Source organism: Drosophila innubila (genome assembly GCF_004354385.1).
Source record: "Drosophila innubila isolate TH190305 chromosome 3L unlocalized genomic scaffold, UK_Dinn_1.0 0_D_3L, whole genome shotgun sequence".
NCBI lineage: Eukaryota > Metazoa > Arthropoda > Insecta > Diptera > Drosophilidae > Drosophila > Drosophila innubila.
In genome coordinates, this window is record NW_022995376.1 from 19,002,716 (window position 1) to 19,028,465 (window position 25,750).

The following is a 25,750-nucleotide window of genomic DNA, read 5'->3' on the forward strand; positions in this document are numbered from 1 at the left end:
CACACATACCGAACAGCCAACACCTTGGCGCATAATTTTGCAACAAACGACGCATGTCACCCCGCACTGAGAGACTGCCTTTCCCCCACCCCTCACCGCTCCCCTCTCCCCACAGTGAGCTGAGAAAATATGTTGCATGTGGCATTTTGTGAGTTTTCTGCGTCGCCGCCATTGACTGCAAAAAAAGTGTCAAATGTGAAATTTATGTCAGACACAAAAGTCACATTCATGGCGCACGCGTAGCCAACACCCCTCTCCCTCTCCCTTGCCCCCCCTCTTCACTCCTCTCCCCTCCTCTACTCTAGGCAACCTTTAGAGCCGCCCTCTCTGTTTTGGTTTAGTAAGAAATTAGCGCAAACATTTAAATAAAAGCCAAAACAAGTTGTTAACTTTATTAGCGTTCATTTATTTATTTTTGTTTTGTTTCTGCGTCGACAGCAAAAGTGATTTGCATAAAAAGCGACTTGCAATTAGTTTGCATGCAAATCGCATATGTATGTCCATAGACTGACAACGCAGACTGTAGTCAACTCCAACTGTAGACTGCAGACCGTAGACTGTAGACTGCAGACTGTCTGCAGACTGGAGACAACGAGCTGAATGAGGACCAGGGCTTGGGTCATAACTCAAATGCACGCCTCGAGGGCAGACAGAGTGTTTAACAGCAGAAATGTAACTACAAATTTGTTACACGCTCTTCACATTGTTAAGCAAATGGATTCTTGTTAATTGAAATACTGAGCTCTGATCTTTAATAATGTATGTCATCTTCACTTGACTTTACATAGTGGGAATTTCCCTTATTCCGCCTACAACTTAATTTCAATTGCAGTTTCTGTTTAAGCATACAAATTTTGCATATTCGCATATTAAATGTATGAAAATTGCTTTTATTTTAAATTCAATTTAATATTGGCAATTCGCTTTGATTTCAATTTAAACTATTTATTTACTGATTGTCGTTCAATTCAACACTCAAAGAGGATATTTATATAAACAAGAGTTGTTCGTTGTTGTAGCATTATTTATTAAATGTTGGTTCGTTGTTAAACTACAACCATTGTCGAATAGAGTTTTTACCATGTTTCTGCGCTTTTATGAGGAAAATTCTTGTCATTCAAATGAGCATACAACAATGCACGCACACGCAGTCACCCATGAGACAAACAACAACAACAATAACAACAACAATAACAAAAGGAACAAGCATTATAACAAGAATTTCATTGCTTTTCCTGTCAATTTTCATAGATATTTCATGTATTTGGTGTTCTATATTTAACATGTCACCAATTCCCAGCTACTCATACAACTAGTGAGTACACTCATGAGTGCCTTGTCTGTCACTGGCAGTTCAAGGCTGCTTTGATTGATGGCTTATGGGGTTATACATGTGCTTAGCAGAGTTGCCCATTTGTCTGTGAGTCACGGAGCCACTTTGATAGTTTCTCTACCAATCCCAATCCCATTTTCATTCTCATTCCGATTCCCCACCATACTTAATTCCCTTTTTCTACTCGAGCTCATTAGTGCAATTGAAGATGGAATTTACTGGAAAGCATAAAAACTGCTTAAATCGTTTTCTCATTTCCTGCCCTTTGCTGATGCGTGGGAAACTCAAAAACCTTTTACAGGTGATCAGACTGAGTTTAATACATTTTTAATTGCAAAATGCCATAAAAAGAAAACGCCTAACTGGCAAATTGCAACAGCAGCTCAAACTTTCACTCACTCACTGTAAGAAATGTGGCCCAGGAGAATGCTCGCATATTCGAATGCGCGAATACTTGAATACTCGGTTGCAATTACAAGCGACGAGCGATAAAAAACGCATAAATTACTGCATTAAATTGGTGTAGTTAACTGAGAGAAAAAGGCACAAAGTCAACTGCAGAAACATAAACAAACAACGCACAAAAAAAACTGTATAAGGAAGTCAAGTCGAGTGTGGCACGCTCGAAAATGCGAATGCGACTGCTTAATTGAATGCAACGCAGCAGCCGAAACACAAGACAAGAAAAACACATTATTTTTGGAGAGCCGCACATTTGATACCCTTGCGGAGCACTGTATTTAACTTACGACTGATCCTTCCTATGTTTTATTGCTCAAAAAACAAATAAATTTTTTAGTTATATGTTTATTTTTAAGCGATGATTCCTATAGAAGCCGTATAAAATAATGGACTTACTTAAACTAAATGCATTTAGGATATTTAAGTCATTACCAAATGCACATTCTGTATGATTTGTTAAGATATATCGGGGATAACAAATTAAATTTAGTTAAATTTACTCCCAATTTTTCAGTGAAAAAAGTATTATGAAATAACAATTAAATTTAAATTTTTAATTATATAAAACAAAATAACAACATAAATCTTATATTCAATTTTTATTGCTAAAATCAAATGTAAAAGTTTGTTAGAAATTTATCAAAATATCAACAATTATTATCAACAAACTAATGAGTTATTGTTCCAATGTCAGATGCATATATGATATATTGATCCAATGCCACGCCTCCTTTAAGACGTTACACATTTCGTGAACTAATTATAATACCATTTGCTAGGGTATAAAAACGCGTCTCGAGTGCGACCTACATGGCGTATACGTAATTACAAATTTATGTGAACGCCACTCGATATGTTCAAAATTAAGGGGCACATGGGAGACAAACAAAGAAACAAAAACAATTGCCAGCAACTAACAAAGTTGGCACGAATGCAATATGCATAATGCATTCGAGCTTGCAGCTTGCGGCGACACTTGCCACGTTGCCGCTTGCCACGTTGCCGTTTGCCACGCTGCCACAGGAGTCACATTGGCGTTGCATTGACAGCTGCGCCTGCGCAGCGCATCGTTACTTGGATTTGGCTTTTACTTGGGCGTTTGCCACACGCAAATGCCTTGAGGCTACCTGGGAAATCAATAAGCGCGCACACGCTACAAATTGTGGCAACTTCAGCTCTGTAGGCTGTTGCAGACTTCGTTTCGATTTCGATTCGCAACGATTTCACAACTCGGCATCTAATGAGGTGCAAAGAGAGGCGTGACAGCCGCCTCCTTCTGGCCGCACAAATGTCAGCAGCTTTGCTTTACAACATTTTGCACTTATATGCACCTCTTTCATCCCTCCCCTTTTTTCCGATTCCGCTTTTCCGATTTTTAGGTGGGACTCGTCGCCGTCTAGGCGAGTGGGCCGAAAACTCGCTCCTGCAGTCTGCAGTCTACAGTCTACAGTCCACAGTCTGCAGACTGTCGACGCGATGATGAAGCCATTAAATTGAAAATTATATGGCGGTATTTGTTAATTGGCCAAGTCCATTGAAATTAACGCTTGTTGAGTTTTCACCAAGCAAATAGCCAAGCAAATTACACAGAGATTACACATGTCGAACTCAGTGAAGATGTCGTATAAGCTCTCTCAAATAGTCTGTAAAGCCAAGAAACATAAATTTTTTATTAAATGCTCACTCCACAAATTTAAAGATTATGAATAGAAGGAAAAACTTTTAAATTACAGTCATTAAAATATTATTACCATCACCAAATAAACGCAAAGTTATACAACATACTAATCTTAAAGCAGCGAAAGAAAAGCTATTATTATTTTACTATAATGATACAAATTTAATAATAATAAATTAGTATTTTTATAGATATATTGTAGATACGCCTCAGCTTAACTAAGATCAAAGTGCAGAGTATCGCTTAGTCAGTCAGCTATTTTTAAGTGCAGCAACAATTATGCATCGTCTATTTGCAGATTTTAAATAGAAATCTGCGCCAAGTAGCGTTGCTAATCCCGATGATTGAAAGCTTGAGGTGGCACAAAACACACACACATATTTTGGTCAGAGAGAAACAAATATTCTAATTGCTTCCGGGAAAAAGAATGAGACAAGAGAAGACAAATTATGAAAATCTTTGAAGGATTGAAAATGCCTGCAAGATACGAAATACAAAATATTATTCTTGAAAATATTCCCAACGATGACGTGAACAAATTTCAAAGACTAACTGATAAACTGTGAGAGAAGCGCACAGATTATCAAATGCAAAAATAAAATCAAAATAAAATCCCAACAATAGGAAGCACACATAAGCCAAGTCACGAGCATGGAACCACCTCAGGGGGATGCTGGGTGGTTGCTGGCTGATGGCGGATTGTCGGACAGATTGGGAAACTGGGCACGCATGGGAAATTGTGAAATCATCACGAAAAACGCTGCAAATTCTTACGCCCGACAGCGAATTACGTGAGCCGCATGGCCAAAACAAAGCAGCTAAAACGAATGAATGAATGAATGAGCCAGCAAGTGAGTGAGTGTGAGCTTGTGTGAGTTAGTGAGCCACTGACTGAATGAATGAGTGAGTGAGCGAGTACCTAGGCAAAAGACAACAAATGATGATGGCGAAACAAAAGCCAAGTGGGAAAACTAAAGGAAAAATCTGTGTATTGTTTGTTCTCGCGCTTTCCACAGCCACCAGAGTTACGACAAGTACTTACGTTATTGGCGGCTTCGTCTTTTGTTTGCCATTTTGTTTGCTTTTCGGCTTCAACGTAAACACTCGATATTTATTCTTTTGTATTTGCCACCCTTTCTACTCGATACCACACCACAAGCCACAGCGTGAATCCTTTACATTGAGTCTGATTTTTATGGGCAAAAGCGTTAAAATGCTTTTGGCTCTGCTTCGTCTTGGCCCTCGATTTTTCGTGGGCGTAATTGAAAGCATCAAACGGTACAGCCCACACACACACACACACACACACACAATGGTGCAAAACAAATTTGTAAGCCAACTATTTAGTGGCCAAAATCAAAATCAAAGGCAGCGGCAACAGCGGCTGCTTGCCCAATAAATCGCAGCCAACGTGGCGTATGCGCAATCGGAGTAAGTGCAGTCAGCGGCGGAGCTGGCAGTTCATGGATGGAACACTTGTGGTGCTGCCTCCTGGCAACAACTCCTGCCTGACTGCCCCTCCTTACTCCTCCTCTTCTACCGTCCTCAGCACCTTGCTTCCTGCAATGGCCGTAATAAAAATGTCGAAAGAAGGCTTGTGGGCATTTGCCAAATGCTAGGGAATTGTGAAACTTCATGCGATTTCAATGGCTTTATTTCACTTCCACTCTCTCATTCTCTCTCTGTGCGGGTGTGTGCTTATTGTAACTGAAAGCAGTGGCCAGTGTTAGGCAAATATTGAAGCATTGAACACGTTTTAGCCAAATTGCATTTTTATTGCCGCCTTTTTGCACTGCTTGTGGGTGTGTTGTCTGCATTTTTAAAGAGATTCATATTTCCAGACTCATAGATGATAATCCACAAGCAATAACAATAATATAATATTATATGCGCTTATAGCATTTATAAGCCAGATCTTAAACTAACTTTTGTCGACTTTATTCAATTTCTACTCTGTGGTTTAATCTCATTTCGTAGACGTGCTTAAATGTTAAATGTCATTGTTGTCCATTTCCTTCCCACTCTGTCTCTCTATCTCCATCTCTATCACTTTATCGCCATCTCCTTTGCAGTGTGAAAAGCTTTGCTGCCTTTTCAACAAGAGTCTGTGTTCATTTTCCATTTTCTTTCTATTGCTGTTGCATTTCAAAGCTTGGCAAATTCATTTGCATGCACGTTGCTTGTTTGAGTTTATTGATTGGAAATTTGGTTATCCTCGTAGCAACTCGTCAGCCAACTGATGAAATGAAAGCTGCAACTGAGACTTCTTTATCATATTTATAATCCAATTAAAGATTTCATTCCACAAATCAGATTGTTTTATCTCTTGGTTAATCGACAGTTTAGCCCAAGTATTTTTCAGATCAATATTTGCAGCTTGCTGACAATTTCAAGCTGCATAGTTGCTTTTAGTTTTAGGATAGAACAGAGAGAGAGTGAGGGAGAGAAAGGAAGAAGAAGTGAGAGAGGGAAAGTTAGAGAGTGTGAGGGCGATATCATTGTTGTCATGCAATGCGCAAACACAAAACTAATTGAATTTTTCCTAGCTCTTTTACTATCTTCTTCCCATTCGCTATACCGCTCTGTAGCTCTCTGTCCCTATGACTAGCTCTTTGACATTTTGTGCAAGTCAGCTAAAGGGAAGCCTCCTTCATTGTCTACCTTCGGAACGTGCCACAATTTTGGATTGTCACAGTGTTGTTTTGGCTCTTTAGACCCGGGTGGGAGTGTGTTTGGTGTTTGGCTATTGGGTGTGTCTTGTTGTTGTTGCTGTTGTTGTTGTTGATTGTGGCCGAAAAAACATAATCAGCATATAATTAAAAGCTACTAACATGCAACAAATTACACGCAAAGTATCTTGTAGTTACACAATACAAACAGTCGTTCAAGGTTGTTTCGTGATTGTGTTTTTCTTTCATTCACGTTGGTTTGTTTTTACTTCGCATCCTCCATATACACAACAGACTGAGGCGTGGCATGGCCAAGCTGACCCAAAAATCCATTTAACGCCTGCAAAAAAAAAACACTAACAACAACACCACGACGAGGAGAATAAAAGACCGCAAGCAATTTTTGTTTAACATTTACGAGCATATTCATTTTATTTATGCTGAGTCGCAAGTTGAACTGGCACCATTTTATTGGCCCGAATTGTTGTTCGAGTGCTCGTACTCGTACTCGTACTCGTAAGTACAATGCAATGCAATTATTCTGTCGTGTACAGTTTCCTCAAGTGATCAAGTTCTTCAAGTAGACGCATTTTCATAGTCCAAAAATGTGACCCAATTTCCAGCAGACGCCTATTGAAATGTTGTTCATGTTGTTGTTGTAATGGGCGTTATAAATAGTGTTTTTTTTTTTAGTCAAAATTAATATGCAGAATTGGCATTTATTTCGCATATTTCTATAAGCAAGTACTTAATGTGAGTGCAATTGGCGTTCATTGGCTTAGCTTTAAATTTCATTCAAATTGTCAGCAACTCTGCAACTCAGAACTTGCTTCCACTGCGTAATTGTAGACGCAACCAGATAATGTGGCCGCCTCAACACACACACACACACTCTTGATATGGCCCACTTACAGTTACAGTTGGTGGCATGTTCTTATCAGTCATTGAAGTAAACTTAATTAAAATACACTTAAATTATTTTTTAAATTCTATAATAAACAAATGCATTTTATGGTCGAGTAGAAAACGTGTTGCACAATCGACAACAGCAACATGTTGCTGAGAGCTAAATATCTCTTTTTTTTTTTTTTTGTGTGATAATTTGGAATTTGATTAGAGACCAGAGATGAAAGAAAGACTAACAGTGGACACATTAGGGATCAGTTTTTGCCTGACATTTGTGAGGGCAACGGCAATTATAACAGTGGGATAAACACATTCATTTCCCACATTCCCCCCATTTGTATTGCCGTTGGCATAATCCCACAGAATGTGATGCGGGATGTGGCGTATAACACAGGTCTTTCCAGTTGCAATCGGCTCGCCGTTGATGCGTTAATTTGCATGCAACATGCATTATGATTACCCGCAGCAATTTGCAACAGCAACAACAACTGGGGGGCAGCCAGGGAGCAATTGCTGTTGCTGCTGTTGAAACAACAGCTGCTGCTGCCCATTGGGCGACTAGGAGCGCAGAATTTGTTGCAATTGAACTGATGGCAGCAGAGAGAGAGAGAGACAGAGAGAGAGAGAGAAAGAAAGGAAATATTCATCTGTCTATTGGTTTATTTGTTTCTGTTTCTATTTGTATTTGTATTTGTATTTGTATTTGTATCTGCTTGTTGCTGCCAGTATTTGCACATCTGCAACGCGGCCAACGTTGCAACGTTGGTCAAAAGTGGATGGAGATGGACAGCCGGAGATATAGGTTGAATTTGCTGTCATTCGTTTGCTGTGCGCCCAGTTGTATAATTCGCAATTGTTTGTTGTTGTTGCTGTTGCTGTCCACAATTGTTGTTGTTGCTTCTGCGTGTTGCTCATCAGCAGCAATATGTTCTTGTTGTTGTAGCTGCTTCAGTTTTTTAATTATCAAAATGCTGTTGATATTGTTGTTGCAGATTCCTGCACTGTCAGCAATTTCCGCAATTGTTTGTTGTTGTTGCTGCTGCTGCTGCTGCGGTTGCTGTTGCTGCTGTTGTTATGCTTATATTACACAAATATATAGAACTGCGCACTCGAAGACTTACCAGTCCAGCTGCTGTTGACTTATTGTTTATTTTTGATTTGTTTAACATTTGTTTAACATTTGCCTGCGCCTTTTGTTATTGCCCTTTCCCTTGCCAGCAATTTTAATGCAATTTCATTGGCGCTGTTTATTTAGCATATTTGTTGAATTGTTATGGATTTTTGATGTAATTATTTTTATTATTGTTCGGTGCTTTGTCCTCAACATCAGCTGGGCAGTTGTTGTGTGATTCATGCGACTGGAGATCAACTCAAGAGATCCTCATGTTTCGCCTTGTTTTGCTTTGTTTTCTCTTGTTCTTGTTCTTGCTCTTGTTGTTGCTCTCATTCTCATTTCGTGTTTTATTTATAGATTTGTAATTTCATTTGTTTGGCATTCTTGTGCATAAGGCCGCGAGATTTATGCACATACATGTGCCTGGCTCTTGGAAGAACCATAACATGGCACACGCCTCGATCCCCTACAATCCCTAACAATTCAGGTTACAGGCACTGCCAATGAACTGCAACTGGGCGTCTTCAAAATATCAGCGGGGTGTGGGGAGCATTTAGTGAGTCTTTGTTGCAGCCACAGCCAAATGAATTAGTCGCCTGTCAGTTCAGCAATCTAATATGTGGCAGGTCAAACAGAGTGCAGATCTTGCGAAAAAACAAAATATCTACAACTCGAGGTTTTCAGTGGATGAAGAGATTTCCTTATTAAGATCTAGAGATACACAGATACACCTGAAATTTAATATTTTAAGCTATACATTAGTTTTTAGTAATAAACTTAATAATTATTTTATAATTAAATATTTCTTACATTTTATTAAAAATATTGTTTCTTGATTTAATTAAAAAATTCGATATAAATAAATTTATGCTGTTAGAAATATAGTTAAAAATACAATTTAATAAATATTTAGACATTTATTGTCTACACACAGAGTAACTTTGATTATCTTTCTCATCTCTCACTTTCTCGGCAATTTCTTTGAGCTCAGATAACTCGCCTAGATCTAAATTTGCATTTAGATAGACTTGACTTGTTCAACATCATAAATCTTGATAATTAATATTGCTGCAGCAAGAACCACATGCAACAACAGTAGCTAGCCCACATACCACATACCATAACTGCATACGTTGCAATAAAAAAATGTTTTCAATTAAATTTTTAATATGCTTTTTGAGGCAGACAAAATTTGCTGCTGGTCGTGTGGCAGGCAAGAGGCGTCTGCTTGGCGCCTAGCCGAAACGTAAGCCAATCAGCAGAATGCAGCGGGAAAGTGTTGCAAGTGTGTCCAAAAATGTGCATGCAACTTGCAGCAACTTGTCAACGACGACGCGTCGTCGCTAGCTTAACTCTTGCCACATTTTTATTTTCCTTGGTTGTTGCTCGTATAATCGCAGTTGACATTTTCATTGCAAAATTAGCACAAAGTGCATGCGTGCAACACACACACACACACACATATACGCAGTCATAGTTACTTATAGAAAAACTTATATATATATGAACTTATATTCAAATGGGCAAATGCAAAAAAATGGCAAGGAGATTGTCGCTGTTGCAGCCGCCGCAATAAATTGTACATGCAACGCAGACGTGGCGCCAAAATCTGCCAGCTACGATGTCAGCGCGGCGTCGCGTGTTGCAAGCTGCATCTGTAACTGACAATCTACATCTGTATGCCAGTGTGTGTGTGTGTGTGTGTGTGTGTGTGTGTGTGTGTGTGTGTGTGTGTGTGTGTGCTTGCCACGCGGTATTTGCCACACAAATTGAAAACTTATGCGCGCATTAACAATTTATCAGCTGAATTGTTGGGATTTTCTCGTGTGGCAGCTGAAATGCGAAGCTGCAGCATCAACAACAACACCAAAACATATATATATATGTATATAGATTGCAGCGCATGCAAAGCCAACAAATAATTGAATATACAATAAATAAATATGCGTTGCAAATAGAAATGCGAATTGCAACTGCAATGCAGCTTCCTGCAACTCTAAAAGTATTAATAGGTCGACCAATCTGCACTTGAATATTGAAAGATTGAGGCATATACATGTTAGATAAACTAATTTTAAACAAATTTGTTCAGCACAAATGCAAATAAAATAAAGTCAGTTAAACTTAAGGAATTTAAAGTAAAAATATGTTAAATTAAAGTTAAATCCTTTAAATTATAATGTGATATATATTTTATAAATAGTTCAAGAAATATTTTGTCTATCAGCTGCAAAGTCGACAGCTGATAAAAGATACTCAAAACATTTGCGATAACATAGTTAAAATTTGATTAGCAAAAACTTGAGAACGAAAGCTGTAAAAGTTGCTCTCTTAGTTATTACGCTTAAATAGGCTGGAACAGAGTTCAACGAACCGATTTTGAATTGTTTCTTATAAAGATCTGCCACAAACTGATGACGATCTACAAGCCACAAACAACAGCAAACGTGTCATAATAACAACAACAACAACAACAACAACAAAAATCAACGAACCATAAAAATGTATAACAGTTCAAGCATATCGATAGAACTAGAGAAAGAGTGAGAGAGTAAGAGAGTGAGAGAGTCCACTTACCCCATTCTGTTGTCCGATTCTTGATATATATATTTTCAGTTTTTTTTTTGCCGCATTTTGTTGACTTTAATTGTTATCGCATTGGTCGCTGCACACACAAATTGTTGGTGTTTGACAAGTAGTCAACGATTTTTGATAACAATTATTAAACGCGCCTTGACACGCAGTCGACGACACCGGGGGGCAAGTAGAATGGGCAAGGCGGATGTTTTTATTTGTGTTCTGCAATGTGAAAGTTTCAAGTATGTGGAGTAGTTCTATTTCTAGTTGTTGTTGTTGCTGTTGCTGTATTGCTGTAACTCTTCCTCTTGTTGATTATAAATTTCTTTTTGGAATTTATGGCCCTAGTCAATAGTTGACTTCTTGGCCTGGCCTGCTTGCTGTCGATAGGGTTTCTATATCAAAGCATCTATGTTACTTGTTATTTCTCGTTTGTTGTGTTTGTACACAAATTGATTTTCAATCAAGGCCATAAATTACACTAGAAATATGTTATTATATATTTGAAATATTTATGATATGCATTTGAAAGTAAGCAATGTTTGGTTTTATGTTTTTCCTTTAGAAAAGCAAAGCAAAGATTTGCAGCACAAAATCGAATAATAATTGCTGAAGCTTCAGTTTCCACTTGGAGTATAGTTATGGAAACAAACAGCAAACAGTTCAAAGTTCAGTTTTCAGCTGGAAAAGTTTACTTTTGTACTTAGCCAAACATTTTCTCTAATTACAACGAGGCAGTAAAACTTTCTGACATTTTGACGGCTCAAATTTTCCATTTTCCATTTTCTATTTAACATTTGTTCTGTCCACAAGCAGACTCATGATTTTCAACACATTTACTGTAAATTGAAAACGCATATAGCAAACGGTTCAGCACTTACTGGAGGGGGGAGGGAGTTGAGAGGTGAAGGACGAGCAAATTATGTCAAGGTATGCCAAAGCTGCCTCTGAGCCAAGTGTTTTGCGGGCTAAGCGTTTACTTGGCTCACAGCCAAAGTCTGATAATGGCAAAGACGACAGCGACAGCAAGTTTTGGTAGGCATATGTGTGTGTGTGTGTGTGTGTGTGTAGACGTATGTGTAATCCAACACAATGGCCTAGAACGAAGCCATAGCTCCGCCTTCATGCCCGTAGACAATTACAGTAAACAAATTCGCACACGTTGCCTGCTGCTGCGGTGACAGCAGGCAAAACAAGAGACGAAAATAGACAGCAGCAGCAGCAGCAGCAGCAGCAGCAGTTGCAACAACATCAGCAACAGCAGTTGCCACAACACAACAATAGCAGCAACAGCAGCAATGGAATGGAGAAGTGCATAAAAGCCTTTGAGTGTGGGCGGTGGCGCCACGCCCATATGCCTTGCGGTCACGGCCAAAAACAGAGCTCGTATTTTTGGCAGGCACAATTTTTGGCCATGCATGAGATTTGCATTTTTTACACAACGGCCTCTCAGTGCCTAACTGCAATTTGGCAGACGCTGCCAGAAATCTTTTGCCATAGCATACTTTTCTGGGCCACATCAGGATATACAGACAAGCAAGTGTGTGTATGTGTGTGTGTGTGTGTGTGTGTGTCACGTTGGGGCAATTCAATTGAATTTCTACTGCTTGAGCTGTGTGCTCTTGAGTTACAAAGCAATGGAGCAAAAGTTAAAACGAACTACAAAGTATTCCCCACTGCAGAGCAATACAGAAGCCTAGTCTCTACTTTTCTCTCTCTCTCTCTGTCTCTCTTTCTCTTTCTGTCTCTCTCTATTGCTGGGGACAGGTTTAAGTTACAGCCTTAGTCTCAGAGGCGACAGAGACATCGGTTACCGTTGCAACAGGAAGCTCAAAGCGGAAGAAGTCGCATTTTTTTTCACATTTCTTTTGGCTTCTCTGTCATAGCTAGACTGACTGACGCCTGGTCAATAAGCAAAAGAGTCAGTAAAAGGAACTGGCCTGTTGCCATGTTGCTGGTTTTTTGAGCTCTTTTGGCTGATTTATGTGCAGCAATTCATAGAAACGCATAAACAGGCCATTTGCCATTGGGCTTTAAAGTGAGCTTATCATTTATGACATAATTTGCAATTGAATAAATCAATGAATATTTGCAAAAAAAAATGATGGCTTCACTTTTGTGACTCAGCTTGGCTTATCTTCAATCATTATTTAGTTGACACTTTTACACTGGCATCTGTTGGCCTTGCGTGTATTTATTTAGCTCGTTTTGTTGTTTTTCAATTTCGTTGCAACGCCATTTTCAATTTTCCATTTCATTTTGCTTGTTGAATTTGCATTGCATGGCATGGCAAATAAATGTGTCATGGCTTCGCGGCGCCACGCCGTCAAGTATCAGTTGCCAGTTGCCAGTTGCACATTGCCACATGCCCCACTTGACAACTGTGCATTTACTTTGCCGCAACTTTTGATATTTCCCTTTCTCCTGACGTTTTTACAGAAGCTGCTGCTCGCAATCGTTTCAGAAATAGATGCTGATGTAAATTTCTTGCAGCAACTGTATACAGTGTTTGTCAAAACTCATTTCATTTGCTAATTTTATGGCCACAACATATGGCCTAGGCTAATCGTCTGATCGGACGGGGGATTCAATTCATACATATATAGTCGTCAACTCGTTTTTAGGTGCAGCTCACACACATAAACGTCATATAAAAGCCATTAATTTAAATTATAAACTATAAAGACAAAATAGGCAACACACACACACATATATATATACAAAAGACGTATCTATCTTATGCCTTAAAAGTCGATTGCTCAAAGCGTTTTGTCGATTCTTGTTGTTGCTGTTGTCGTTGTTGCAGTTGTCATGAACTGCGTGACAGTCAGCCCACGCTAAAGGCAGCTACTACCCCTACCACATACACACACACACACATACACACACACACGCACAGTGACACTCAGTTATCTAGCCCCATCTCCAATTGTCACATCTACGCGGTGAATGCCACCAGAGCAGTAAAAGCTATTAACACATACATATGTAGGCCATAAATTTATAGCTCTCACTGTTGTTGTTGCCATCGTTTTGTTGTTGTCTTCAAGTGAATCAATTTGTTGAGGGAGAGAGCGAGAGAGTTGTTGTTGTCACAACCTGTTGATCACCAAAGAGGGCAATTAATGTGCTATTTGTGCACGTTATTGTCAAGCAACTGCAACTGCAATAATATGTGCAATAAAATTTCTACAACTTACAGATACATTACAGGGATTACTGGGAAACCAAATAACCTGCTTTTGTTTGGCACCACACAGAGTATCACGGCAGCCAAGTTGTCCACAGTTTGCCGTGGAAGCAGTCAGTAGTTAAATTTGCAATTACACGCAATTTAAAAGTTATTAACACGCCCAGCACAATGATAGTCATTAAAAACATTAAAGTTGTTTGAGCGAAACGAGGAAACAGAAAAAAAGAGTATTTTATGTATTCGTAATTTGTATATAAATGAGAAAGAAACCCACGCGCAGTCTTTCAACATCATGGGTGGCGCCGGCAAACCACCAAACCACCAACCACAATGGCTTTAAGTCATAAACAATTAAACGAGACCCGCCCACACGATAATAAACAAAACAAAAAAAAAGGAAAACGAGAGACAAAATCTGAAATGGTTATGCAAAGATGATTTTTGACTGCAGCTCTGATAATAAGGTCTTGTCATAACATCAAAATCTTCTTTAAAAATACATTGACAAATTTTATTTAGGCTATATATTTTCACATATGAAAGTTTGATAATAAAGTCGAATCTGTATTAAACGATATTTAATATATACAATAATCATTTTTTCCTAAGTAACAGAAATATATAAATTTCTTTGGAATATGGTGGGACACTCTAGCATATTTTTACTTCCTCAAGTCGCATAATTATTATATTATAATATGCAGAGATTGGTTTATAAAATATAATATTAATAATAATTTTTTAAATAATTTAAAGATTTAATTTAATTATATAATAATTATTATATTATAATACGCAGAGATTGGTTTATAAAATATAATATTAATAATAAATTTTTTTAATAAAATTTTTAAATAATTTAAAGATTTAATTTAATTATAATAATGAATTTATTTTTAATTTAACAAAATTTCAAATATTGAAATTAATTTTTATAATTCAACCCTTGACTTGTTGCAGGCGCCGTTTGCGGGGGCAGCTGTTGCAACAATGACACGGAAAAGGAGTTGCGCCTCAAGGCATCGAAGAAGTACGAGGACCTGCTGCATCATCACACGAACAGTCTGCGTGGCATCCTAGAGACAACCGTTGAGAATTTTCAGAGTGAGTATGAATCTACAAATATGAGTTTTACGTTTACTCTAAGAATAGAGAACGGTGTAACCTAGCGAAAGAGAACTGGAGACTGGCAATTTTAAATGGCAAATGCTTTTATGCAAATCAGTCAGTCAGTCAGTCAGTGAGTCTGTCTCTCTGTCAGTTTGTCAGTCGGTTAGCCAGTTTGTCAGTCAGTCTGTTAGCCAGTTGGTGGTTAGTCAGCGCACACAGTCGCAAAGTCTGAAAAGTTTTCGTTGCGATAGCGAAAAACATATTTTCGTGGCAATAAATTATTTATAATATGCAAATCGCCAGCTTGAGCGTGGGTCGCAAAATTATGATGATAACTTTTGGCTTGCCAAGTGAATTTAACGAAATTAAACTTGAAACGCGAAATTGATTTGTAATTTGCATTTGTATGCAGATCAAAGCGACACATACTCAATGTATATTATATATATTTTGTATATATCAAATATTAAATACAGTCCATATCCATATCCATCATCATAGCCATATTGAAGTGTATTCGCTGCGCAAAACTGTTTGGAATGCAACAAAGTGTCTGCATCTAATTAAAAAGGCATTAAATTTTGTTATTGTTGTTGTCCAGCGCCTTTTAGACATTTTGCAATCTTTGGTTGGGTCACGTTTTAGGGACAACAACAGCACAATTCTCAATGCCTGCAAACGGTTGTCGTACACGCTGTAAATATCGCTTTAAGGCGTGCTCTCTACTCTCTGCTCTGTTCTCAATATTATTATTGTAGTTGTTGTTGTTGTTGTTGCTTGTGCCGTCTGCATTTCTTGGAAATGGGCGCGCATTTAAAATTTAAAAATTGACGTGGAGCTGCCATCGTATTTTTTTTTTTTTGCGAGTGCAATTTGTGTGGATTTTATTTTGCCCGCTTTTTATGTTTGCTCTTCAGCATTTAATGGATTCATTTGTTCTTTGATTGTTAGTCATCAAGAGTCACCAGCAAACATAAATGTATATTAAATAAATATGGATAACGTAAAGTATTTATTTAATATTATAACAAATATTAAAAGTAGCCTTATTCCATTAAATTCATCAGTTTTGTAGTGGTAAGAGGGTAGTTATTGCATTTCTTGATCATTATTTATGGATAAATTCAACAATTGTTGTCTAGAATTGTTTCAGTTCCAGTCTTAATGAATAGCCGCAAAGTACTTGAAATTTACTTTGCGTTGCGCATGTTAACTTCAAATAAAATCAAATTAATATGCAAACGACAAAGTCATTAAACTGAAATGCAATACTTATAAACATATAGAAATATATATTTATAATGTCAACTAGCAAAGCTTATACAAATAAAAGTAATGCGCGTGTTTAATGTTTGACTGACGAGTGTAAAAAGTATTGCATATAGTAAATCAACTCATAAAAAAAACAATTTTTATAATGTTTATTTAATTGCTTGCTGCATGGTTAATTGGTATTTATTTAATTTATGCACGACAAACAATTTACTTAACATGAAATATAAATAACATTTCAATTATTCGAGCATAGTTCGTACAGGAACTGATTCTCTTTAAAGTGTCTGCAATTTTGGACTTTTCAGAAACATGTCTTCGCTTGCAAGCCATAAAAATTAATTTAGCTCGCGCCAGTTCCAGTTCCAGTTCCAGGTCCGACCGTGCGTATGCGTAATATTTCCAAGTCAAGTCTCACTCGCTCGGTCTGCAGATGCGCAACTATAAAATTTTATGCATTTTCCGCACATATATGTACTTACACATGTTGTATTCCTTTTTCTTTATTATTTTTTATTATTTGTATTTTTGTTTTGTCTTTGGTGCCTTGCGGCGTTTACGCATAAAATAATACTGTATGAAAAATAAATGCATATTTCTATTTAGTGGCAGCAACGACAGCAACAACAACAACAACAACAACAATCGCATATGCAGCTTTCCTGGCGCTCCTCTTTCTTCTTCTTCTTCTTCCGCTGCCCTGCACTTCTCCTGAACTTCTTTCCGTTTCCTGCGCGATTGTTGTGTGTTGTATTGTTGTATTGTTGTGTTGCTTTGTTTGTTGTTGCATGTGTGCCGTTGTTGTTGTTGTCGTTCTGCTTTTGCTGCTTTTGTTTGAGTGCATGTTCCGTATTATTTTTAAGCAAGTATTTGCGTGTGTAAACACGTTTCGCAGCTTACGAATTATGCTGCCCCTTCATGCCCCATGCTCCATGCCCCATGCCCCTTTCCCTTGCCACATTGAGCCCCACCCAAAATAGCGCCAAGCTGTATGTCTCCATTGCACTTACCGCACTTTTTTCTCTTCTCTTAATGCGTTTTCGACTCCCTCGGAGTCGCCTCCCTTTGTTGCCAAGTTGCAGCTAAATGGGCGTGCGCCTGCATAAAAAGTTCCAAATGCTGACTTACTGATCAGCCAGTGCAACTTTTGGCCCTTTTCGCTGCACAACAACTGAAAAAGAGTGGCAACATAAAATTGTATTTTATTTTTGCCAATACGCGGCAACAACAACTGCAACAACAACAACAGCTGCAACAACTACAACAACTACAACAGCTACAATGAGAGCATGCAGTGCGTGCACTTTCATAAGTCGCAACTTTCGTGGCACATTCCACTTGCCTCTTTTCACCTCTTCCCTTGCTCTCTGCACGTTTCTCGACTTGGCCAACGTCTGTTTTGGCCATATCTTGTGCTTTGTAGCTGCAGCTAAAGCCATCTTTGTTGCTCCTGTTGTTGTTATTGGTATTTTGTACGTTCAAAGTGGTTTTTGGTCGTCATCGTTTGTTAACTGCTTTTGTTTGCTTTGTCACAAAGCGAAGCTGTTAGATAGTTGGTTAGTTGGATGGCTCTGCTTTGTAGTTATTGTCATTATTTTTTATAGCCAAGAAGCGAGAACTGCGACAAAGTGTTAGCCAAGCCACAGATTTGGCCAACAAATGAAGGTATTATCGCTCCAGAAAAGTACTTGAGATGATTCTAGTTCTCTTTGCAGCTTCGTTGCAAACTTGTTCTGTTACCAAGATGGTATTTTTTTAATTTTTCTATAAATATTTAATTTGAATATGTATTAGTTTCAAATGTGATGCTGACCTTGAGGCTGTGGCTAAAATTTCTGAATGAATTTTTTGTTTGGGCCATAACAATAAATTTAGCTGCAGCTATTAATTATTAACGCAATTTAAATACGAATATTATTAATATTGAACAAATGAATGGTATCGTTTGCGGTTAGTCAAACAAACGAGCAACAATTTTAAGACGCAACCTGTAAGCCAACTGGGCAACTGGCCAACAGGTTTCATTAATTGCCAATGGCATCAGCGGGGCCATTTTGTCTGATAGAAAAACAGTCTGTCACCCAGTCCAAATTATATTTCTAAACATTATAATTTGTTGCTAACAAAATGAAATGAAATGCTTTAAACACGCGCTTTTGATTAGCGAACTGAGAATGCACACAAAACGTAACTGTGGCAAGCAGAGGGTTAAGATCAAGGGTTGAGGTCGGGTATAAGGGAAGGGCCTGCAGTTGACAATTGATGCATATGCGCTGAAGCACTTTAGTATGACAAAAGTCAAGCATTGAGTCACGAGTTGCAAGTCCTCGCAATACAAAAGTCATCCAATTACTTTGACATGGCCAAGAAGAGAAGACCAAGGACCTGGCCAAAAGGAGGAAGGAAGAGAAAGGGGAGGGGGCAGCCCAGCTGTTGGAGTGGCCGTTGGCTGAGTCAAGAAGTTGTTGCTTACATCTGGAGGGGCGTGCCAAGTTGGCACGCCTGCCTGCAGATAGCTAGTTACAATACAAGCACTTAAAGTGCCGATGCACAGTGTGCTGAGCATCGATTCCAGTCGAGTTGAGATGGGGAGAGAGAAATGAGTGGAGAGAGCAGCGCACAGATAGCAGCAATTATCATGGGAGAAGATAGCATGCCTTCTATGCTATAATTATGCCTGGCTCCACCTTAAAATCACCCAATCAAAGCCAGATGAGAGACACTTCTAGACACCTGAATGTTAGCTAGTCCCAGTGTGCCACAGTGAGGGCAACAACTTGCCACAGCTAAAAATGAAACTAAATGCGGCTAGGAGAACTGAAGTTGAGCCAGAGATACAGACAGAGAGAGAGAGAGAGAGACAGAGGCAACTAAGGCTAGGCAAATCAAGAAATACATGCATATAAAATGCAAATAAAAAACGGCAGATACTAAAATTGTAATATCCGCACAGGAACGCAGGCAGCAAACAACAAACTGCGGAGTAAAAAAAACCTAAAAACTACACACAAAAATAATAAAAAAAAGAGAGAAAAAAGAATATAAAAAAGCGGGCAAAAAATAAAACTAAACCTGTGGGCTGTCCCTGCATATTTGCCATGGCGTGGGAAACGAAAACAGAGAGAATGCCGCCGCCAAACTCGGTCTCATCTGCCGTTGCAAAGTGTGTGCGTCTTTTTGGGGCAGCCACAGAGGCAGGGGCAGTAACTGGGGCTGCGACTGGAGCTGGAACTGCAGCTGGGTCTGGGTCTGAGCCCGAGGCGCGCAACCGGTCGCAGCTTGGACCAATGGATGCCCAGGCTCTACAGATGGACTCTGTTAATCCCACTCCCCGCCCTCTAATGAAGCAATGAAGCCTAGCGTAGATATTTGCTCTACGAATACTCGTGCTTTGGGATAACTTCAAGTTGCGTAGGCTTGGCTTGGCCTGGACTCTGTTCCGACCTGAGTATTGAGCGTTGTCTAATTCAATTTCATTGTCCGTTTAGCCATTAGAGAGAGGCCATCAGTGAATGCCTTTATGTGTGTTAGTGTGTGTGTGTGTGTGTGTGTGTGTGTGACTTGCTTGTGACAATGAAGAAAAAACCTTTGGCTAATGAAATTTTCATGTTTTATTGGCAAATCCATTTCCAAGACTCTAGTTGTTATAACTGCCTTGGCAGACCCAAGCCGTAATCAAGACCTCTGTTAATTACCAGAACCAAGAGAGAAGGCACACACAAATTGCAATTAGTTGTGCACAGCATAGAATATTATTGTTAGTTTCAAGTCTGCCCTTAGGTGAAACACTCAGCTTACATTTGTATCTGTAAATATAAATATAGATGTGGGCTGCCGGATACATGCACATATACAGAGACAGAGAGAGACAAAGAGAGAGAGAGAGAGAGAGACTGGAGTTCAACCTGAGGTTCAACTGTGGCAAGTCTGTGTGTGGGCGGTGTGAAAACCACAACTTAATTGCTCGTATTAAGCCGACAAAGCAGCTGCAATAATATTAAGTATGCGCAGCGTATGCTAGTAAATGTCAAATAAGCAGTAAATACAACTGCAGTTTTATTACACTCAGAGAAAAACTCACGTGCTAGCTACACAAATTTTGAATTAACTATAATTTCATACAGCTTCAATAAAATTTTTGGCAATTGTTAATGAAATATCTTAACAAGAGATTACTTTCTTCACTCTAAACAAGTATTTCATTTAAAAACAATCTAGAAAACGCATAAAATAATTAAAAATTCTATTTTGTATAAATTTATGACAATTGTTAATAAAACACTTTATGGTAAGATTTCTTTTTCTCTGAAAATTAAAACGTTTCTTAATCCAATAAAATAATATGTTATTATTAACTTTTATAACTTTGTCCAAACTTAACACATTTCCACACGGAATATCTAAAGTGATTCTTCATTTAAATATTGTTGATATGGGTCATTTTAATTTATACCAAAAGTTTCCAATTAAGAGTAGATTTTTTGACTAAATTTGATTAAATTTGATATAAATTAAACAATTGTTATAGTTTAACTTTAAAATAGGATTCGTTTTCCACATTCATGCACTTCTTAGTCCCATTTTATTGCAGTGCAACTGACAGCTTTTACTGGCAGCTTAAAACCATGACAAGAGACTGTTAGTTGGCTTTTGCGGTTGGTCTGCAATTTTGACACTGACTGTGACTCTGACTCTGAGTCAAATACTGGTTGAGGGCTTATGTTACGACAGGCTGTCAACACACACCCGAATACCCTTAGTACCCTAGTATAAACAATTGAATTGCGACTGCTATAGCGATTATTGCGATTACAATTAGTCGTTTAATTATACAGAATGTTCGCTGCAAGCTGGTGTGTTAATTATTCCATACATCCGGCGGGAAATGGGGGAGATATCCTTAGCAAAAGCAGCTCGGATGTTGTCGTATACGAAATGCAGACAATGTTCATAATTAATTGAACAATGACAATGTAATGTCTATATGACAATTGATCAATTCACTATAACAATCGCATCCTGCGCAATTGGCAATTGTTGGGTAGGTCAAATGTTTCCACTTCTGCGTGTTGTTGTTGTTGTTGTTGTTGCAGCTGAGTGCCAAGAGAGCTAATTAAAAAGGGGTAAACTCTGACGCATCAAAGACCATTAGCCGATAAAGAGGCAGGCAGTCAAACAGACAGAAAGACAGATAGACGGACAGTAAGACAAACAGGCAGCAGACAAACCAAGCCAAGCCCAAAAAAGAACCCAAGGCTGAGAACGGAAATGCTTCACAAAACATAAACAACAAAAACAACAACAACAACAACAAAGCTAACGATGAGTAAAGGAACTGAAATGTGTGTGGTTGTTGTTGTCGCTGTCTTATTTTGTTGCTGCCATTTGCCAATTAACAAAAAGATTGACACTTTTATATAAAAGCCGAATCTCAGCGAGCCACAAAAACACAAAAACATCAGATTGCAATTTAGAATTTGCCACGCTTCAACTTTGTGGCAGAGAGGGAGAAAAAGAGCGGAGACAGCGACGACATCTCACACAACAAATTGACAGACTGACAGACTGAATTATCTGTGTGTGTGTGTGTGTGTGTGTGTGCATGCAGATTTTGTGAAATTGACAATCGATTTCGGGATTTGTAATCGCCGTATTAGCTGCGATAATGACAAGGCACAAACAGCGAGTTGCGAGTTGCGAGTTGCGAGTTGCGAGTTGCTCGTCGCGTGTTGCAAGTGTTTGTTGGGCTGTATCAATGTCCAATCCATGGCGTATCGCAAATCCAGTTGAGACAAATTTCACTGACACTTTGACAGATTATATTTTCGTGGCTTTTTGAGCAACAACGTGATTAGCATTCTCAGCTTGATTTAGGTATTCGATTGTTGATTGCGCTTAGATTGATTGCTTACACAACGACAACAAAAATAAATATATAATAACAATAAATACAATACAATACAAAATTTATTGCATATTAGTTTTTTTTATGTTTGTATTTAGCAAATTGTCTAAGTCGCTAATTATTTAACTCAATTCCTTGTTGAATAAAAAGAGAGTGAAATCTGAGTGCCAAAAGTTGCACATAAATTTGTTTTAATTAGCTAAAAGCACTAGGAACAATAAGATAAACTTTTGGTAACAATTCCCAGACTGGCCATTTAACTCTGACTGAAGCTGCTGCCAAATTCCCAGCTGAGGATGAGAGGGAATAGGGAAACTTGTGGCAACAAGAGAGTGATTTAATTTGCTACTATAACGAACTAACAATAATCTGTATGCTTTTCTGTCTATTCTCTGCAGAGCACGTCCTCGAGCTGGCAGTACAATCGGAGAACAGGACACTGAGTGTCTTCTCCAAAGTCTACAAGCGAATGGTGCCTCTGACGCAGCGACTGATTCATCAGCTGTACACGGAGATCATAAGGTAAGCATAAAGGGGTATTATCATTTAGTCTAAAATAACACTTTCCTCTCTTTAGTCACTTAAAGTACACGGAGAACTATAGCAATGGCCAAGCAATGAATAGTCAAAGTCTTGAGGATGCGTTGCACAAATTCTTTGAGCAACTGTTTCCCATCGCCTATCATCAGGTGGTGCACCACAACAAGAACAACTATAGGGATTTGCACGAGGATTACATCAACTGCCTGAGGCATAACTTTGATGAACTGCAGCCCTTTGACCAGATACCCAAGGAGCTGCAAAGCAATCTAATGCAGAGTGTCCGCATGTCCAGCATCTTTATGAACTCCCTGATCCAGAGTGCCGAGGTGCTCAGCGAAACGGATACCCTGTATGGAAAACAGTTGACGGATACCTGCAAAATGCATCTCCTCAAGATGCACTATTGTCCCAATTGCAATGAACATCCAGAGCATGGAAGACCCAAGGTCTGCTACAGCTACTGCATGAATGTGATACGGTAAGTTGAACTCAGCAAATATATTGTACAATTTATTTATTTAAATTAAAATTTAAAAATTATTAAATAATTACTGTGTAATTTAAATTTAAGTATTAATATAAATATTTCTATGAATGTGGTATAAAATGCATTGTTATTTATTTTTAAACTAATGCAGCGGCTGCTCGGCTGAATTTTCTGGCCTCTTGGACAGCCCTTGGTCCAATGTTGTGGAGGCCTTGGACAATCTGGTGGCCGCGCACATCCGCTCCGACAGTGGCATTATGAATGCCATCAAGCTACTGGATGAACACCTATCCAACGCAATCATGAGAGCCATGCAAAATGGTCCGGATCTAGAGAAAAAGGTGAGTTGATAGGACAGCGGGTAGTTTAACTACAACCATCAGTTTGACACAAATGTAGAGAACAGTTAAAATATACTTAGTTTTGATTAATAAGTAATTTTAATAACAAGAATTTAAATATCTTCGATAACAGTTTCATTATTCGTACATTTTCAAAAGTGCAAAATGTAAATAAAAGTTTAAACGAATATTAATTAAAATTACTCCAAAGAAGTGTATCACTTTGTCCACTGAAACTACAAAAATAATTACAATTGTAAAATGGTAGTTTTTGATTATTATTTTTGTTTTGTGTGTTGTAAAAAAGAAATATAAAATTATAATTTATACACATGAAAAAGAAGCTAAGAGTCAGCAGCTAAATTTGTAATAATTATATAGTATAGACCAGCCCACTTGGGATTTAAGCTAGGGTATTAAACTGACAGATTTAGCAAAGTGTTTCCTCTTTAAAATGGTCAGCTCATGTTAACCAGATACAAGGACGCGATGGCCATAATTGCGCCTTAATTTATGAACATTTTAAATTAATTTAATGGCCAGCCTTGGAGTGGCATTAACCAGTTTGATCGTGTTGCAACATTTAGCGGCAAATCAGTTGTTTTCGAGTGGACAGCATCGTTTAATTAGAGCCGGGTTACTGTAATTGGAATGTCGAAATGCATTTAAAATTTAAAATATTCAATTAGACGTCATTTATGCGGTAGGTCATGCGCAAAATCGTTGCACGTTGCAAGTTGCAAGTTGCCATTTACATGCAACGCGACGTGCCACATGATGGGAAGACGACGATGTGGCACGAGTGGATGATGCCACAGGGGACACAGCTGGCACGTGCATGAGTGGCAGCGATTAGCGTGGGTCAGGAAGTGCTGCAACTACTATAGTCATATCTACAGGAAGTGGAGCTCATCTAACGACTCTTGTCTTCTGCTTTTCAGGTAAAGAAAACATGTGGCACGCCCAATCTGTTGCCCTCACTGGCCGAAGACGAGCCGGAGACTTTGCAACCATATGGCAACGTCAAGTGGGCATCACCGCCAGATGCAGCCATTGTTCACTTCCTGTCGACCATCGAGAAGTCCAAGGAATTCTTTACCAATATTGTGTACAAGTAAGTAATATAAAACTTTGATCACAGACGATGCCACAAACTTAATGTAATATATATTTGAGTACGAGTGTATATATTGAACAATAACTGGTTAAATCTCTGAAAGAGGATTCACTCCCAACAAGGATGTGATTCTACTTGCCCCTGGCCATCTTGTAGTTAAAGTCGCGCAACAGTCCAAACACATCCCTCAGCAGGCAGACGTAGAGGGGCGTGAAAATGGCTATAAAGAATACCATATTTGCCCAAAAGCTATTCTTAACAATGGGCCGACAAGCACTCTATAGATAGATATAGTTTTAAATAGATCGAGTATCAGATATCACTATAAGATAGCAAACTTACTCCACGTGGAACTGCCTCAGGACGCATTAGACAGAAATTGCGACTTGCTGTATGCACAAACAATACAAGTTCCTTGAACATTTTCAGCTTTTTTATTCGTGATGATGTTTTTTTAATTTAAAATATATATTGTTTAAATGGAGAATTTTTCAGTCAGTCTATGTTTTATGACTGAGCTGCCAAAAGAAAAGTGACTGTACAGGCAACTTTGATAAATAAAAAGGCTCACTATGTTTTGATTTCGATTAATTCACAGCTACTGTGACGAGGATTTCACACAGAACGACGATCATCTCTGCTGGACCGGAGATCGTGTTGGGGAATACACACAGCTGCTGATCACGCCGGGCTCGGATACACAGCGTTATAATCCAGAGGTGCCATTGGAGAACCAGTCACAGCAGAGCAAACTGAATGAGCTGGTCGACAAGCTCATCAAGATACGCAAAAGCATTGGCGTAAGTGGAAGACGCTCTCAATTATCTCGACGAGATCAATTTTTAATTCAAATATATTCTGCTTTCAGGCGCCAGTTGTACTCCCGCCTATGCATGACGTGCAGAGTGACATGGGACACGAGGGTTCCGGCGGCGGAGGCGGACAGCTCAACGATGATGATGACGAGTACGGCGGCTTAAACGGCGATGGCTCCGGCGATGGCTCTGGCGATGGTAAGTCGACAGTTCAATCACAAATTATAA

The 25,750-nt window shown here is 38.7% G+C and overlaps 2 protein-coding genes across 4 annotated transcripts in view; one reads left to right on the forward strand and one right to left on the reverse strand.

Annotated features, from left to right (window-relative positions):
• The window catches only part of LOC117788785 (division abnormally delayed protein), a 64,954-nt gene that overhangs the window by 36,986 nt on the left and 2,218 nt on the right, over window positions 1-25,750 (forward strand). Inside the window, exons 2-8 of one of the 3 annotated variants that reach the window (XM_034627653.1) lie at window positions 14,893-15,036; window positions 22,618-22,741; window positions 22,797-23,237; window positions 23,398-23,590; window positions 24,532-24,704; window positions 25,306-25,507; window positions 25,576-25,720. In XM_034627653.1, coding sequence (XP_034483544.1) covers window positions 14,893-15,036; window positions 22,618-22,741; window positions 22,797-23,237; window positions 23,398-23,590; window positions 24,532-24,704; window positions 25,306-25,507; window positions 25,576-25,720 — 1,422 coding nt within the window. Of the gene's footprint in view, window positions 1-14,892; window positions 15,037-22,617; window positions 22,742-22,796; window positions 23,245-23,397; window positions 23,591-24,531; window positions 24,705-25,305; window positions 25,508-25,575; window positions 25,721-25,750 lie in introns of those variants that run through there. The other 2 variants (XM_034627651.1, XM_034627654.1) reach the window with 2 other exon arrangements.
• Window positions 24,721-25,155, reverse strand: LOC117788787. The gene is made up of 2 exons (XM_034627656.1): window positions 25,050-25,155; window positions 24,721-24,985 (listed from the first exon to the last, which is right to left on the reverse strand). Exons 1-2 carry the CDS (start codon window positions 25,128-25,130, stop codon window positions 24,839-24,841), a joined length of 228 nt encoding a protein of 75 aa, XP_034483547.1. The 5' UTR covers window positions 25,131-25,155; the 3' UTR covers window positions 24,721-24,838.

Coding starts and splice junctions, on each gene's coding strand:
- LOC117788787 (XM_034627656.1), bottom strand. CDS start 25,130: ATGTTCAAGGAACTTGTATTGTTTGTGCATACAGCAAGTCGCAATTTC. Junction 24,986..25,049: donor CTGAGGCAGTTCCACGTGGA/GTAAGTTTGCTA, acceptor ATCTATCTATAG/AGTGCTTGTCGGCCCATTGT.